The 18439-nt window shown below is 35.4% G+C and overlaps 2 protein-coding genes across 3 annotated transcripts in view; one reads left to right on the forward strand and one right to left on the reverse strand.

The window, feature by feature from the left end:
- The window catches only part of LARP4 (La ribonucleoprotein 4), a 204937-nt gene that overhangs the window by 73110 nt on the left and 113388 nt on the right, over nt 1-18439 (reverse strand). Inside the window, exon 1 of one of the 2 annotated variants that reach the window (XM_035002681.1) lies at nt 599-750. The exons of the other annotated variant lie outside the window; for it this stretch is intronic. Within the exon in view, the coding sequence (XP_034858572.1) occupies nt 599-610 (12 nt within the window). The 5' untranslated portion in view covers nt 611-750. Of the gene's footprint in view, nt 1-598; nt 751-18439 lie in introns of those variants that run through there. 2 annotated transcript variants of the gene reach the window in all.
- The window catches only part of FAM186A (family with sequence similarity 186 member A), a 76195-nt gene continuing 58552 nt past the window's right edge, over nt 797-18439 (forward strand). Inside the window, exons 1-2 of the mRNA XM_035002902.1 lie at nt 797-872; nt 3045-3223. Of these exons, the coding sequence (XP_034858793.1) occupies nt 854-872; nt 3045-3223 (198 nt within the window). The 5' untranslated portion in view covers nt 797-853. The remainder of the gene's footprint in view (nt 873-3044; nt 3224-18439) is intronic.

Consider the following 18439-nt stretch of genomic DNA (forward strand, 5'->3'; position numbering starts at 1 on the left):
AGCCCTTTAGAAGTGCGGGTTTCCCTTAAAAACGCCTTTAAAGAACTTTGCCCTGTGTTCGCTTAAATCAGGTACCCACATCTAAGCTACTTAATATGGTGATGTTCTGTCACTGTCACTTCAAATGAAGTACAATAAAAACAAAAATTTAAAAATGGTCTTTATACTTTTCTGTTAGATGATCCAAATTCCTTATTATCTTCAGCAATACCTAGTAAGCTTTATCCTTCCCTATCACTCCCACTTCTATATCCTAGTTCAGACACTTATCTTTTGAAATAATTATGTCTTGATCTTTTCCACTGCTTTTTCCCATTCTATTATTTCAAAAATCTTTCTAAATTAAAGGTTTCATTTTCACCAAACTGTTACTTGCTTTCAAGACCTTACCATTCTGATCCCATGTAATCTCCCTTACTTTATCTCTAATGAATCTACTCACTTGTTTACTTGAATACCAAATTAATTTCTCTATCAAATTCCTGGTATTTGTGTTCCATCCTCTCCCTAATCTGATCTACAGTACACTCAACATTACTTCATCTCAGTTAAACCAGTCTCCTCACCTTTCCCCTGAAAGACAAAACTCAACACTCACCTCCAAAGCCATGGCTCAAGGTGTCTTCACTATCTGGAATGCCTTCATTTGTCAATCAACTTTCTCTCTCCATAGGGTTTTCCCAAAGACACTGCTCCCCGCAGATTTCTTCTTCATGTCCCTTATTAGCACTTGAATAGTCTATCTTAAATTATTTTCTTTTTTTCGTTTTTTAGTTTCTTCACTGGTGCCCTATAGTATATTCTTCACATTCTAAGATAATGGTGGCCACATAGTAGTAGTATCACTCAACAAATGCTTGCCAAATTGAAAGGTAAGGAGGGAGCTTTTAAATTTTGCTTTAAAAAAGCCTTCATTTCCAGTTGCTGATGAATCCCATGCTGCATAAAAAATATGAGAGAGGGAGAGAGCACAATAATGCTAAATTAGTTTAGTTGACAAGCATGCAGGCTGCTTTGTGAATGCCTACTGGGATAAGCAATGTAAAAAATCAAGAGAAATGAAAGTTATTTAAGGATCTCACAATCTAATATTATCAAAAAAGTACTTAAACAGATTAATTGATAAGTTCAAGAAATGCTGGATAATGATGGATATTTTAATCAAACTTAACATTTACCAAAATAATTCTTAATTGCGGTCCTTTCAGAAAACATTTTTAACTTCCCTGAATGGACTTAATTGTGATTTGTACAAAAGGAGGGAGTAATTTTTATGACTGGGTGTGAGGGGACGCAATTAACAATAAAAGAAAGTATTCTGGGGCTTAGAACTAAGTTTCCATAGGAATTGAGTCTGAAACGATAATGAATATCCAAATTTTGGAAAATTTCTGAGGAGGAACTGAGGAAGAATATGTCAAAGGTTTAAAACAAACAAAACCCCTAAAACACAGCCTCTGGTTTTGAGAAGTTCACCAACTAATGGGCAGAGACAAATAATAGTTACATTCCAGTGAGATAAGTACTATAATAGGAAGTTTACAAAGTGTTTTGGGAACACAGAGGAGGGGTTAACTTAGACAATGAGATATTAGAAGGGAGAATATTTAATTTGCTCTCTCTATATTGATTCATTTCTCAAAGGCAACTACTTTATGTTCCCCTGTCTCCCATTCTCTGAAGGACTGAAATACATAAATTGTTTAACTTCACAAGTTAGCAAGGACTCAACATAGGACTAAGTTTACAATAAGAACTCAACATAGGAAGTTGTATAAAGTCAAAAACCTAAAAGATGATATTATGTAGTTTGTGAATACATGCACCTGTAGTAAAACTATATAAACAGAGACTAGACATAAATACATCAAATTCATGACTGTCTTTGTCTCTGTAAAGGGACAGAGGGGAAGGAAGGAGTCTAGGGAGAACACCAAAAGGGATCTCTAATGCTTTATTTTATTTAAAAATTTCTGAAGCAGGGGCGCCTGGATGGCTCAGTCAGTTAAGCCACTGCCTTCGGCTCAGGTCATCATCTTGGGATCCTGGGATTGAGCCCTGCATGGGGCTTCCCTGCTCAGTAGGGAGTCTGTTCCTCCCTCTCCCTCTGACCCTTCCCTCTGCTCATGCTCATGCTTTCACGCATGCTCTCTCTCTCTCAAATGAATAAATTTTTTTAAAATCTTAAAAAAAAATTTCTGAAGCAAATATGACAAAATGTTAATATTTGTTCATTCTATGTGATAGGCACATGGCTATTTGTTATATTACTTTCTGTACCGTTTCATATTTTTTAATAAATAAAACTACACAGCTAACAAAACTACCCTATCCTTTAATTGCTCCAGTGTCTTAAATCCTTTCACCTCCTCTGCAATCAAAGGAGCTGCCCAGAGTAGTCCTCTTAGTAACAAAGCAGCGTCCAGTTTTCCCTTCAATTTCTCCAGCCAGCTATGGAATTTCAAAACCTTCTTCGGTCACGTTCCTTGGAAAAATGAATAACTAGGCAGTGCAAAGAGTGTGATCTTCATCCAAATAATAGTTTCCAAATTATTACATGTCTAGGACAAGTTGAGGGGCAGCTGAGGGCATTGTAACACAACTAGTCAATTACAGGTTTAAAATTCTTAAGCAAAACCTCACGAAGAGAGAAGAATCAGGAGTTACATTTGATATACTGGATCTTGAATTCTAACACCTAGATTATAAGCTTATTTAAGCAAGGCTATATCTTCTATTTCTTTTAGCGTTCCTGTTGTCTATTTCCTACCCTCCCTCCCCCCTACCATCACAGCATATAGATAGAATGCCTAGTTCTCTGCATATAGTAAGCACTCTAGAGATGTTTGAGTCACTGATGTCACAATGGATCTACTATGACATCACCAGGACTGGAATACCATGGTTAGCAACAAATCAGGGTAAACCACAACCTCTGGGAGCAGAAAGACCTCTTCTAGCTTCCTTGTGGACACCTTTCTTAGCATTTGCCTATATTCCGTGAAAAAAGAAGAAATAAAAGAAAATCACTCAACTTTTCATAGGATTTATCAAAATGCAAAGTGGGATAGACGGCGAATCTGAATCAGAAAAAGAAGTTGAGGATTCCATCATGTCCAGAAAAGCCCTTTATAAATCAGGGGTCCCTCAGCTGGAGATCCCATTTGCAGTACAGAATGTCATCTCTAGGATCGAGCAAGCACAGCTTTATCGAGCCAGAGAGGTAGGTCGTCAATGCAAAGTTTACAGATTACAACTGTTTTTTAACCTTCAATGATAAGCTACATTTTTTGAACTCATTTTATTTTCATGATCTTTGACTGTGTTTGAGGTAACTTTAATTTCAAATGACAATTTCACCTGACTCTGTGGATAACATGCTCCAATTTTGTTAGTCTCTTTTACTTTCCTATCAGAATTAATTAAGCCTTTTAAGAAATAAATCACATGTGCTACTGAGTGATTGGGAAAGAAAGAAAAATAAAAATCTATAGCTAATATTGATATCTAATTTCAGTCAATAGTTTTCATTTGTTCTCAACTAAACTTTTATCAAATAGCTTTAACATGAAGAAATATAGTTTGGTTTGAATTCCAGCTCTGGAAGGTGGATTTGTTGACCAGTAGAAACCCGAGGACAATGAACAAAAGCTTGAATAATACAACAATCCAATAAATTCCAAACAATTAAGGGTATACTGCGTTCTGTTCTCTCAGAATACAACAAAATCAGGTTAAAAGAAATTAATTCAAGTAAGTTTTTTCCTATGTTTAAGGAGTGCTAAATATTTGTACTTTCTCATTCTCCAAATAAACTTACTCCTGCTCCAACTCCCCACAACTAACAACAGTAACCTGGTGTTTGCTTTTAACACCTTTATTGAGGTATAACTGACACATAATAAGCTGTATATATTTTTAAGTATACAAGTTTTGATATATATAAACACCTGTGAAAACCTCATCACAATCAACATAATGAACTTACCCGTCACCCCAAAAAGTTTCCTTACACTTAGTTACAATTCTTCCCACATACCCTTCCCAACCCCCCCCCCAATCTCTAGGCAACTGCCAATCTGCTTTTTCTGTCCCTATAGATTATTTTGCATTTTAAAATAATTTTATGTAAGTGGAATCATACAGCATCTACTTTCTCTCAAATAAATAAAATCTTTAAAAAAAGATTCTTACTCCCTCACCCTCTGCCTCCAAAAATGAAATTGGCTATGAATATTTGTATATTTATTCATGACTTATTTTATAGACATTTATATAAACATTTCATTTCTTTGGGATAAATACTTAGGTTGGAATGGCTGGGTCACACAGTATATAAATGTTCAATTTTTTAAAAACTACCAAACTTTTGGGGCGCCTGGATGGCTCAGTCGTTAAGCGTCTGCCTTCGGCTCAGGTCATGATCCCAGCGTCCTGGGATTGAGCACCACATCGGGCTCCCTACTCAGCGGGAAGCCTGCTTCTCCCTCTCAACTCCCCCTGCTTGTGTTCCCTCTCTCGCTGTGTATCTCTCTGTCAAATAAATAAAATCTTAAAAAAAAAAAAAACTACCAAACTTCTAAAAAGTGGTTATACATCTGTTGGCCATCTGGATGTCTTCTTTGGAAAAATGTCTATTCATGTCTTTGCCCATTTTTAAACTGGATTATTTATTTTTTGGGTGTTGAGTTTTATAAGTTCTTTATATATTTTGGATACTAATCCTTTATCAGATATGTCATTTGCAAATATCTTCTCCCATTCTGTAGGTTGCCTTTAAGTTTTTTGATTGTTTCCTTTGCTGTGCAGAGCTTTTTATTTTGGGGCACCTGGGTAGCTCAGGTGTTAAGCGTCTGCCTTCGGCTCAGGTCATGATCCCAGGGTCCTGAGATCGAGCCCCACATCGGGCTCCCTGCTCAGTGGGGAGCCTGCTTCTCCCTCTCCCATCCCCCTACTTGTGTTCCCTCTCTCGCTGTCTCTCTCTCTGTCAAATAAATGAATAAAATCTTTTAAAAAAAGCTTTTTATTTTAATAAAGCCCCAATACCTTATTTTTGCTTTTGTTTCCCTTAGCTCAGGAGACCTATGTCAAAGAGGTTACTACCTGTGTTCTCCTCTAGGATTTTAATGGATTCCTGTCTCACATTGAGGTCTTCAGATCCATTTTGAATTTATTTTTGTATATGGTATATGAAAGGGGTCCAGTTTCATTCTTATGCATGTTGCTGTCCAGTTTTCCCAACACCATTTATTGAAGAGACTATCTTTTCTCCATTGGATATTCTTTCCTGCTTTGTCGAAGATTAATTGACCATATAGTTGTGGGTTCATTTCTGGGTTTTCTATTTTGTTCCATTGAACTGTGTGTCTAGTTTTGTGCCAATACCATCATCAGGGAAATACAAATCAAAACTACAATGAGATATCACCTCACACCTGTCAGAATGGCTAAAATTAAGAACACAGGAAATAACAGGTGTTGGCGAGGATGCCAAGAAAGAGAAAAACTCTTACACTGTTGGTGGGAATGCAAACTGGTGCAGCCACTCCGGAAAATAGTATGGAGGTTCCTCAAAAAGTTAAAAATTGAACTATCCTATGACCCGGCAACTGCACTACTAGGTATTTACCCAAAGGATACAAAAATACTGATTTGAAGGGATACATGCACCCCTATATTTACAGCAGCATTATCAACAATAGCCAAATTATGGAAAAAGCCCAAATGTCCATCAACTGATGAATGGATAAAGAAGATGTGGTATACACATACAATGGAATATTACTCAGCCATAAAAAGAATGAAATCTTGCATTTGCAACGATGTGGATGGAGCTAGAGAGTAGTATGCTAAGTGATATAAGTCAGTCAGAGAAAGACGAATACCATTTGATTTCACTCATATGTGGAATTTAAGAAACAAAACAAATGAACATGGTTGGGAGTGGGGAAGAAAGGCAAACAAGTAACTAACTCTTAACTATAGACAACAAACTGATGGTTACCAGAGGGGAGGTGGGTGGGAGGATGGGTTAAATAGAGAAAGGGAATAAGGAGTGCACTTGTGAGGAGCACCGGGTGTTTTGTGGGAGCGTGGAATGATAATATTGTACACCTGAAAATAATATTACACTGTATGTTAACTAACTGGAATTTAAATTAAAACTTTTAAAAGGGTGGTTATACTATTTTATATTCCCACAAGCAGTATATGAGATTTGCAGTTGCTCCACATCTTTATCAACACTTGATGTTGTCGGTCTTTTTAATTTTAACCATTCCAAAAGGTATACAATAGTATCTCATTGTGGTTTTAATTTGCAGTTTCATAATGACTAATGATTTTGAGCAACTTTCCACAAGTTTATTTGCACTCAGTATGTCTTCTTTGGTAGTTCAAATATTTTGACCATATTTTAAAAGCTTATAAGTCTAGGTTCTTATTATTGAGTTTTGAGTATTTTTATGTATTTTGATTGCAACTTTTAGCAGATAAGTGATTTGCAAATATTTTTTCCCATTCCGTGGCTTGTCTTTTTCTACTAATTGTGTCTTTCAAAGAACAAAACTCCTTAGTCCAATTTATCAATGTTTTCTTTCTTTCAAAGCAAACTTTGACTAACCCAAGGTCACAAACATTTTCTCCTATGTATTCTTCTAGGAATTTTACATTTAGGTCTATGGTTCATTTTGTCTTAATCTTTGTATATGATATCAGATATTGATTGAGATATTGTGGGGTTTTTTAGACAATTATTCTAGATCCATTTGTTTAAAAGACCATCCCTTCTCCATTGCATTGCATTGCACCTTTATTGAAAATTAATTAACCATATATGTATGAATTTATGGACTCTCTAGTCCGTTCTCTTGATCTATTTATCTATGTTTATGCTAATACTACAATGTCTTGATTACTGAGGGTTTTTGGTCTTTTGTTTGTTTTTTGATTACTGAGGTTTTATGATAATTCTTGAAATCATAAACTTTTAGTTCTCCAACTTTGTTGTTTTTCAATTATGCCCAACTTCTCTCACATCTTCCTTTTACCCTCATTTCCTCTTCTTGGGCTTCTTTCTCTGGCGTGACACACTCAAACACTCATAACCTAAAAACTGTCTCTATCTACACTGCTTTCTCCCTTTGCATTTCCATATAAAATTTAGAATCAGGCTGTCAAATTCTACTGGGGGAAAAAGCCTGCTGCTATAGATCAATTCGGGGAGAATTGAGAACTTAATTTTGAGTCTTCTGACCTGTGAAAACAGCATATCTCTGTTTTTATTTAGGTCTAATTTTTTCTCAGAAGTGCTAGGCCTTGCATATCTTTCGTTAGATTTGTCCCTAAGTATTTCATATTTTTTTACTATTGCGAATAGTATTGCTTTTTAATTTCCATTCTCAATTGTTCACAACTGATATATAGAAATACAATAGATTTTTGTGTGTTCATCTTGTATAATAAAACCTAGTTATGAGTCCTCATAGATTTTCTTCATACTTTCTTTGGGATTTTCTATATAGACAACCCTGTTATATGCTAAAAGAGGCAGTTTGATTCCCCTTTTCATATCTGTGTGCATTTCAAATTTGTTTTTGGGGGGAGGGAGGAAAATAAATAAACTTCCTTTTTAATTTACTGAGTAGTCAAGGAACTCCAGTATAAAGTTGAATAGAAGTGATGAAACATCCTTGCTTTCTTCTTGATGTTAAGGAAAAGCATTCAGTCTTCCCCCATTGAGTATGATAGTAGCAGTATATTTTTTTATGGCATTCTTTATCAAGTTGGGGAAATTCTCTTCTTTTCCCACCTTGCTGATATTTTTAATCAGGAATAGATACTGGGTTTTATCAAAAGGTTTTACTGCATCTATTGGGATAGTCATGTTTGTTTGTTTGTTTTGTCTTTTAGAATCTGTTAAAATAGGGAATTACATTGATTTATGACTGATAAACCAACCTTGCATTTTTTGGATAAATTCCATTTACTCATAATGTAGCATTCTTTTTATTATCTTGTATTCAATTTGCTAAAATTTTGTTAATTTTGTGTCTATGTTTATAAAACATATTAGTCCGTAGTTTTCTTTTAATACCTTGGTTTTGGCATCAGACTAATGCTAGCTTTATAGACTCAGAATTATTCTTTTCAATTTTCTGTAAGACTTTTTGAGAATTGGCATTTCCTTTTATGTTTGGTAGAAACCCACTAAGTGTTTGGGTGGGGTAGGAGAAATAATCAATGGAACCATCTAGACTTGTGGTTTAACTCATGGGAAAGTTTTAAACTAGAAATTCAATTCTAAAAAATTGTACAGCTATTCAGGTTATCTGTCTTCTTTTTTAAAAAAAATTTTATTTATTTGTGTGAAAGAAAGACATAGAGAGCACAAGCAGAGGGAGGGGCAAAGGGAGAGGGACAAGCAGACTACCCACTGGGCGGGGAGCCTGATGCAGGGCTTGATCCCAGGACCCCAAGATTGAGACTTGAGCCGAAGTCAGACACTTAATGAACTGAGCCACCCAGGCACCCCTCAGGTTATCCGTCTTCTTGAGTGAGCTTTCACAGTTTGTGTCTTGTAATTTGTCCATTTTATCTTACATCATTTTATTGGCCCAAAGTTGTTCATAATAATCCCTTATTATCCCTTTATTATCTGTAGAATCTGTAATAATATCACTTTTCATTTCTGATATTAGCAATTTGTCTTCTCTCTCTTATCTATCTGGCTAGAGGTTTATCAATTTTATTGTTATTTTCAAAGAACCAACTTTTTTTTAAAGATTTTACTTTTGGGGGTCAACTGGGTGGCTCAGTCGGTACGTGTCTGCCTCTTAGGGTCCTGGGATTGAGCCTGGTATCAGGCTACCTGCTCACCGGGGGTCTGCTCCTCCCTCTCCCTCTGCCTCTGTCCCCAACTCGTGTTCGATCTCTCTTTCTCTCAAACAAATAAGTAAAATCTTAAAAAAAAAAAAAAAAGATTTTACTTTTTTAAAGATTTATTTATTTATTTTAGAGAGCGAGTGAGCAAGGGGAGGGGCAGAGGGAGAGAAAATCTTCAAGCAGACTCCCAGCTGAGCGCAGAGCCTGATGCAGGGCTTGATCCCACCAGGACCCTGAGATCATGACTTGAGCCAAAATCAAGAGTCAGCCGCTCAACTGACTGAGCCACCCAGGTGCCCCTAAAGATTTTATTTTTAAGTAATCTCTACACCTAAGTTGGGGCTTGACCTCACAGCCCCAAAATCAAGAGTCACATGCTCTACCGACTGAGCCCCAAAGAACTAGCTTTTGATTTCACAGATTTTCTTTAATTCTGTGTTCTATTTTACTGATTTCCACACTGACCTTTATTATTTCATTTACACTATTTACTTAGAGGAGTAGAATTTCTGGCTCATATGGTAATTCTATTTTTCATTTTTTGAGAAACTGCCTTACTTTTTTTGTAGCGGCTACAGTATTTTATGTTCCCATCAGCAGTGCACAAGGGTTCCAGTTTCTCCACATCCTCACCAACACTTGTTATTTTTTTTTCCTTTCTGATAACAGCCATCTTAATGGGTGTGAAGTATCTCATTGTGGCTTTGATTTGCATTTCCCTAATGACTAGTGATGTTGAGCATCTTTTCATGTGCTTGTTGGCCATGTATATACACTCTTTGGGGAAATGTCTATGCAAATCCTTTGCCCATTTTGGGACTGGGTTTGTTCTTGTTGAGTTCTAGGAAGTCTTTATATATTCTGGATATTAACCATTTATCAGATATATGATTTGCAAATATTTTCCTCCATTCTGTGTATTGGCTTTTTGCTGTGTTGATAGTTGTGATAGTTAATTTTATGTGTCAACTTGAGTGGGCTACAGCGTGCCCAGACATTTAGTCAAAATTCTGAGTAAGTCTGTGAAGATGTCTCTGGATGACATTAAACTTGAATCAGACTGAGTAAAGCAGAATGTCTTCTCTAATGTGGGTGGGTCTCATCCAATCAATTAAAAACCTAAATAGAACAAAAAGGGAGCTCTACCTCCCTGCCTTCCTTGAGCTGGGACATTAGTCTTTTCCTGCCTTCAAATATGAACTGAAACATTAGCATTTTTTGAGTCTTGAGCCTGCTGACTTTTGGACTGGACCTATACCATAGGCTCTACTGGGTTTCCAGCTTGGCAACTGAAAATCGTGAGACTGCTTAGCCTCCATAATCATGTGAACCAATTCTTTATAATAAATCTCTATACATATATATATATATATATATATATATATATATATGTATAGAGATATATATATGTGTGTGTATATACACACATACACACATATATATGTATTTTTTAAATAGATCTTCATATATATTTATCTACCTGTGTACATATATATCCCATTGTTTCTGTTTCTCTGGAGAAACCTGACTAATACTACTAACACAGATTCTGGTATAGAGAGAGTGGTTCTGGAGAAACAGAATCTTAAGGATAAGGTTTCGGAATTGGGTTTAGGATTTCTAGAATTGGCTTTCTAATCTGATTAGACTTAAAGATATGAATGACTCCATTTCCAGTATTAAAGAGAGCATTGATAGTCCTTGGCATGGTCTGTCAATTAAGATACGTAAAATATCACTATTGGATACTCCTAATCAACTGCTTATAAGAAGCAGGAATCTGGGTAACTGTGTATATGATACTTTCAAACATTTTTGGCAAACTAATAAATACAATGAGACTGGTTGGTTGCTCCTAATGTCACTGAATAAAGTGGGGGAATAAAAGGATGAGCTCAGGGGTTTGACTTTCTAGCTCAAGCACCACATGAATGACCTGAAAGCTCCCGTGTGTGTTCTGAAGGAGACCCTTATTTCACCAGATCTGAAATGCACAGATAGAATAGACATAGTCAGCAGCTGGCAGAATCCTCACATTGATTCCTTGACCTGTGGAGTAAAGGTTATTATGGTGGGAAATGCCAAGTGGAAGCCACTAGAACTTCCTTTACTTAAGAAAATAGTAAACCAATAGCAATACTGCATCTCTAGAGAGATTGCAGAGATAAGTCCCACCATCAAGGAAAGATGCAAGAGTGTAGATTCCTATCATCTCTTCATTCAACTTGCCTATTTGGCCTGTGCAGAAGACAGATGGATCTTGGAGACTAAAAGTGGATTATTGTAAAATTAACTAACCAAGTGGTAACTCCAACTGCAGCTGTGTCCCAGATGTTTCATTGCTTGAGTAAATTAACACATCCTCTGGTATCTGGTATGTAGCTACTGATCTGACAAATGGTTTTACTTCATACCTGTCAATAAGGACCACCAGAAGCAGTTTCAATACACTTTCACTGGCCTATCAGGGACGTATCTACTCTCTAGTTTGGTAGAATCCACCAGTGAAGTCATCTGGCCTAGGGTTTTTCTTTATTGGAAGGTTTTTTGTTACTGATTTGTTTTCCTTTATAGTTAGAAGTCTTTTCAGATACTATATTTCTTTGTATTTCAGTCTTCATATGTTTTGTGCTTTTAGGAATCTTTCCATTTCATCTAGGCTATCCAGTTGGGTGGCATGTGACATACAATTATTCATATCACCCTCTAATAATCCTGTTTATTTCTGTAGAATCAGTAGTAATATCCCCATGTTGGTTTCTAATTTTAATAATTTAAGTCTTCTCTCTTTTTTTTTTTAGTCAGTCTAGCTAAAGGTTTGTCAATGTTGGTTCTTTTTAGAAGAAGCAACTTTTGTTTCATTGTTTTTCTCTACTCTTTTATTATGTCTGCTCTAATGTTTATTGATTCCTTCCTTCTGCTAGCTTTGGGTTTTTAATTATTTTTTTCTAGTTCCTTAACATGTAAAGTTAGGTTATTGACTTGAGATATTTTTCATGTAAACTTCCTAGAAATTTTTTTCCTACAAATTTCCTTTTTAGCACTACTTTTGCTACATCCCATAAATTTTGGTATGTTATGTTTTCATTTTCATCCATATGTATTTTCTAATGTTCCTTGTGATTTTCTTTGACCCACTTACTGCTTAAGAATGTGTCCATTTCCACACACGTGAATTTTCTAGTTTTTTTTTTTCTGTGATTGGATTCTAACTTTTTCTCATTGTGGTTGGAAAAAAATGCTTTGTATGATATATTTTTTAATATATTGAAATTTATTTTGTGGCCTAACATATGGTCTCTCCTGGAGAATGTCCCACATGCACTTGAGAAAATTGTGTATTCTGTTGTTTGATGAAGTGTTCTGTATACATCTGTTATATCTAGATGGTTTACTGTGTTGTTTTAGTCCTTTATTTCCTAACTTATCTTCTGTCTAGTTGTTCTGTTATTGAAAGTGAAGTACTGAAGTCTCCCACCATTGTAGAACTGCTTCTCCCTTCAATTCTGTCAGTTTTCACTTCTTAAATTTTGACAGTCTGTTATTTAGGTGCATAAATGTTTTTAACTGTTTCTTCTTGCTGTATTGAACCTATTATTACTATCTCTTGTAATATTTTTTTAGAGGAGGAAGGGTCAGAGGGAGAGGGAGAGAGAATCTTAAGCAGGTTCCATGCCTAGCACAGAGCTTGATCTCACGACCCTGAGATCATGACCTAAGCCAAAGTCAAGAGTCAGACGCTTAAACTGACTGAGCCACCCGGGTAACCTTCTTGTGATCTTTTTTTTATTTAAAGTCTGTTTGGTCTGATATATTTAATATAGACACTCAGATCTCTTTTTGTTATTATTTGTATGGAATATCTTTTCCCATTCTTTCATCTTCAACCCCTTTGGATCTTTGGATTTAAAACAAGTCTCTTAGGGGCGCCTGGGTGGCTCAGTCGTTAAACGTCTGCCTTCAGCTCAGGGTCCTGGGATTGAGCCCCACATCGGGCCTCCCTGCTCAGTGGGGAGCCTGCTTCTCTCTCTCCCACTCCCCCTGCTTGTGTTCCCTCTCTCGCTGTGTCTCTGTGTCAAATAAATAAATAAAAATATTTAAAATGACTCTCTTATAAACAGCATATAGATGAATCATAGCTTTTAAAAATCTAGACTGCCAATTGTTATGTTTTGATAAGATGGTTTAATCCATAAAATTTAAAGTAATTACTAATAACAAGGGACTCAAATTTTTGCCATTTTGTTATTTGTTTTCTCTTTGCATTATATCTTTTCCCCACTCATTTTTTGCATTATTGTCATCTTTTGTGTTTAGATGATTTTTTTTTTAGTGAAATGTTTTTATTTTATTTTATTTATTTAAGTAATCTCTACATGGGGCTTGAACTCATGACCACAAGACCAAGAGTCACACACTCTGCTGACTGAGCCAGACATGTGCCCCTTTAGTGAAATGTTTTGATTCCCTTCTCATTTCCTTTTGTGTATATTCTATACATATTTTCTTTGTGGTTACAAATAATATTGTAAAGTTATACACTCTTAGTTTGAATTTATACTAGCTTAACTTTAATCACATAAAACAACTTTGCCCCTATACCGTTCTGTCCCCACTCCTTTCAGTTACTGATGTCACAAATTACATCTGTACATTGTGTGCCCCCAAACAGACTAATAATTGTTTTTTATGCATTTGTATTTTACAATTTTTTTAAAAGATTTTATTTATTTATTTGACAGGGAGAGACACAGCGAGAGAGGGAACACAAGCAGGGGGAGTGGGAGAGGGAGAAGCAAGCTTCCCGCTGAGCAGGGAGCCCGATGTGGGGCTCGATCCCAGGACCCTGGGATCACAACCCAAGCCCAAGGCAGACGCTTAACGACTGAGCCACCCAGGCGCCCCTGCATTTTTATTTTAAATAATGTAGAAAATAAGAAATGGAGTTATAAATCAAAATTACAATACTACTAGCTTTTGTAATTGCCTGTGTATTTGCCTTTATCAGAGATCTTTATTTCTCCACAGAATTTTGAATACTTTAATTTCAACCTGAAGGACTCTTTTTAGCATACCTTATGGGACAGGTCTAGTGGTGATGTACTTTCTCAGCTTTTGTTTGTCTGGTAATGTCTTAATTCCTTATTTTTGAAAGACAATTTTGCCAGATATAGAATTTTTGGTTCACATTTTTTTCTCTCAGCACTTTGAAAACATCAACCCACTGACTTGTGGTCTCCAAAGTTTCTGATGAAAATTCTACTAATAATAATCTTAATGGGAATCCTTTGTATGTGATGAGTTGTGTCTCTATTGCTATTTTCAACATTTTCTCTTTGGCTTTCAACAGTTTATTATTTGTCTCAGCATGGGTCTCTGAGTTTAGCCCACTTGGATTCATTGAGCTTCTTAAATTTGTAGATTCATGTATTTCCTTAAGTTTGGGAAGTTTTCAGCCATTAATTCTTTAAATAATCTGTTGCTTTCTCTTGTCTTCTTTATGGACTCCCACAATGTGTATATTGCTTTCTTAATGGTGTCCCACAGATCCCCCAGGTTCTGTTCACTTTTATCTTTCTGTTCCTCAGACTTTATCATTTCAATTGTCTTATCTTCAAGTTTGCTGATTCTTTCTTCTGCATGCTTAAAAATGCTTTTGAATCCTTCTAGTGGAGACTTCTTTCTTTCTTTTCTTTCTTTCTTTTTTTCTTTCTTTCTTTCAGTTTCAGATATACTTCTCAACTCCAGAATTTCCTCTTGTATCTTTTTTATGTTTTTTTTATCTCTTTACTGATATTTCTGTTGTGTTCATATGTAATTTTTCTGACCTTGTCCATGTCTTCCTTTAACTCTTTAAGTATCTTTAAGTCAGTTGTTTTATTTTATTTAAAAATTTATTTTATTTTATAATTTTATTTATTTTATTAAAGTTTTTGTCTAGGAAGACTGCAATCTGTTCTTCCTTGGTGATGGTTTTTGTAATTTTTTTCCCTTTGAATAGAACATATTTTCCTATTTCTCTGTATCTCTTGTGATTTTTTTGTTGTTATTGAAAATTGAACTTTTGAATCTTATAATTTGGTAAGTCTGAAAATCAGATTCTCCTTCTCCCCCACCCCCAGGATTGTTTTTTGTTTGTTTGGTTGGTTGGTTTTTGGCTTTTGTTTGGTTTTTCTTTTCTTTTCTTCTCTTTTCCTTTCTTTTCTTTTCTGTTTTGTTTTGTTGTTGTTTATCTCTGTGTGCCAGGAGTCAGCCTGCATCTTTTTCTGGGCATGCATAATGACTTTCTAAATTCCTCTGAATATACAATTGCTTTTGGATGTCCTCATCTTTAAATGTCTGGTTCCCAAAGGGGAGAAAAAGGAAAACTGAAAGGAAAAGGACAGAAGCTATCTCTTCAAATGCCCTGAAAGCTGCTTCACCCATTGGAGACTGCAATAATGGTAGCCTGCCTTTGTATCTGCACCTCTGTGATCTGAAACAGTAGTTCACAATCAGGAGACAGATCTCTTACTTGGAAGACAAGATTCTTATTGCCCACCCTGGCTCTTGTAAGCTGTTCTAGGAATGTTTCCCGTAACAGGGGTGGAGGGTGGGGAATGGATACCTGCTACTATTGTAAAGGCTGAAATTACACTTTACTGGTCAAGCCTTCCCTTAAAAGTTGTAAGCCATTGAATAGACATCAGAATCCCAAATTAATTAAATCACATATACTGCCATTATGGTTGTTGTTTAATTGGAGAGATGGATTCCTTGTGCTTCCTACTCAGCCATCTTCCCTGATGTCATTCCTTTTCCCTGATATTGCTTATTGGATGGCAGATATTGTGAACTTTATCTTATTAGATGCTGGGTATTTTCCTAATCCTATAAATATTTTCAAACTTTTAGGATATGGTTATGTAGTAGTATTTTGATCCTTTTGAGTTTTACTTTTGTATATTTTAGGTGAGACTATAGGAGCATTTGCTGTATGGCTAATTTTGCCCCCACTATGAGGCAAAAACCTTTCTGAGTACTCTATCAGATGTTACATGAACAAAGCTTTTTACTCCATCTGGGAACAGAAAATATTTCTCCTCCCTGTCTGAGCTCTGGGGTTTATTTCTATTAATCATTTTAGGTGGCCCTCTTTTCATTGTTTTAGATAAGAGGATGAATCTTGTCCCTGTAACTTCATCTTGGATGGAAACATAGGCTGAATTCTTCTTTTAAAAACTTAGAAAAAATTATAATAAACATAAGCAAAAACTCACAATTGGAAAAATTTCATGAATCATCACGAAATGTACAAACCCAGAAATTATATATATAATCTGCACTACAGAAACCTCCCTATTTTCCCCAAAGACAACTATTACCCTCATCTTTAACACTGTAGATTGATTTTGCCTGATAAATGGAATCATGCAGTATATATTCTTTAACGTTTGGCTTCTTTTGCTTAATACTATGTTCATGCGATTCTTTGTATAAAGCTATAGTTCATTAATTTTCATTACTATCATTCCATTTTATGATTTTATCCATTCTGTTGTTGTCTACTAGAAATAATATCACTATAAAATTTTTGTGAATATGTTTTGAGCACATATGCATGCATTTCGCTTATGAATGGAATTGCTGGTCAATCAGGTATGCCTAGATTCAGCTGTAGTAAATAATTCAAAATAGTTTTTTTCTTTAAACTTTTTATTTCATATTAATTTTAGACTTAAAGAAAAGCCACAAAATACCAGTTTCCATATGTTTTTAACCCAGCTTCCCCTAATATTAACATATTACATAACCATAGTACACTGCCAGGATCAGGAAATTAAAATTGATACAATACGGGCGCCTGGGTGGCTCAGTTGGTTAAGCGACTGCCTTCGGCTCAGGTCATGATCCCGGGGTCCTGGGATCGAGTCCCGCATCGGGCTCCCGGCTCAGCGGGGAGCCTGCTTCTCCCTCTGACCCTCTCCTCTCTCATGCTGTTTCTCTCTTGCTCGCTCTCTAATAAATAAATAAATAAAATCTTTAAAAAAAAATAAAATTGATACAATACTATTAACTGAAGATCTCATTTGATTTCACCAGTTTTCCCACTAATGTGTTTTTCTGTCCCAGGATTCTATCCAACGTCTCATATAACACCTACTTGTTTCTTAATTTTCTGCAGTCTATATCATTTCCTTAGTCATTCATTGTTTTCATGATCTTGAAATTTTCAAAGAATTTTATTTTTTAAATGTCTCTTAATTTTGGTTTCTCTAATATTTTTCATTATTGGATTGAGGTTATGCATTCTGGGGGCAAAAATACCCCATAAATAATCTGCGTCCTCAGTACATCCTATTACAGGGGTTTGTGTTATGACATAATGTTAACATTGATCACTTGGTTAAAATGGTTTGTTTGCTGTGAAGTTACTGTTTTTCCCTCTGTAGTTAATAAATATCTTGGGGAAGATGCTTTGAGACTATGCACGTTCTGTCTTCTCCAACTTTTGTCCACTAATTTTGGAATTCGTTGATAAATATTGCCTGCAACAATCATTACTATAATGTTACCTAATAGTAATTTTCTATTTCCTTATTCCTCGTTTATTAATTGGAACTCTACTGCAAAGAAGAGCTACCTCTTCGCTTTATTAACTTATATTGATAGAGACTCATAGATATTTATTCTACCCTGTGGGTTATAGTTGTTTATTATTATTATTATTATTATTATTATTATTATTATTATTATTAGCTTCATTTGATCCAGATTTGGCCATTAGGAGCTCCTTCAGGTTGACTCCTGTGTTCTTTCAACAAATGGCTAACTATCTATCTATCTATCTATCTATCTATCTATCTATCTATCTAGAACCATAAGATGTTCCAGGATCATTTTATATATTCCCTGCCCAACCCTGAAATCAATGACTTTTCCAAAAGCCATGGTTCCTTTTATTGGAGATTGATGTTTAGAAACCAAGATCTGGGGCTAGGTGTGTTCAACTGCTGGGATGTCATTTCTTCTGGGCCCTCTTACATAGAGAGCTAGGAAGTATATGTACATGTATTAGCCCACATATATATACACATCTACATTCATTTATCTTTCTGTGTATATATTTAAAACATGACTTAATACTGATAGGTCAAATTCCAATCCTATACCATAGGGTTCATTTTAGTCTTTTCCTGTTCCTTATTTGTAACTTCTTTCACAAGAGTGAGAAATTCAGTTCTTATTATCTACAATATATTTATTCATTCATTTCTAGTGTACACATAAAGTAGTTTCAGAGTTGTTAACTCATTTCCCTGCAAGAAACACATTTTGTGACTAGTACAGCATTTATGTACCATTCTTTTGTATTTAACCTTATATTATTCAGTGAGGATATTGTTTTCCAAAGTTACTAGCTAGTTCTTTTCTTCCCTATGTGATTATGTTATTCATTTGTATATAATTAACTTCAGTTGTTAATGTTTGCATCCATTTCTTGTCACTGTATATACTGGTTGGTTTTAACAGTTTATTTATTGAGTATGTGAAGGGTATGTAAAACATTACTATA

This window comes from Mirounga leonina, unplaced genomic scaffold (assembly GCF_011800145.1).
Source record: "Mirounga leonina isolate KUSES-001 unplaced genomic scaffold, KU_Mleo_1.0 Mir_126, whole genome shotgun sequence".
In the NCBI taxonomy this organism is placed as follows: Eukaryota; Metazoa; Chordata; class Mammalia; order Carnivora; family Phocidae; genus Mirounga; species Mirounga leonina.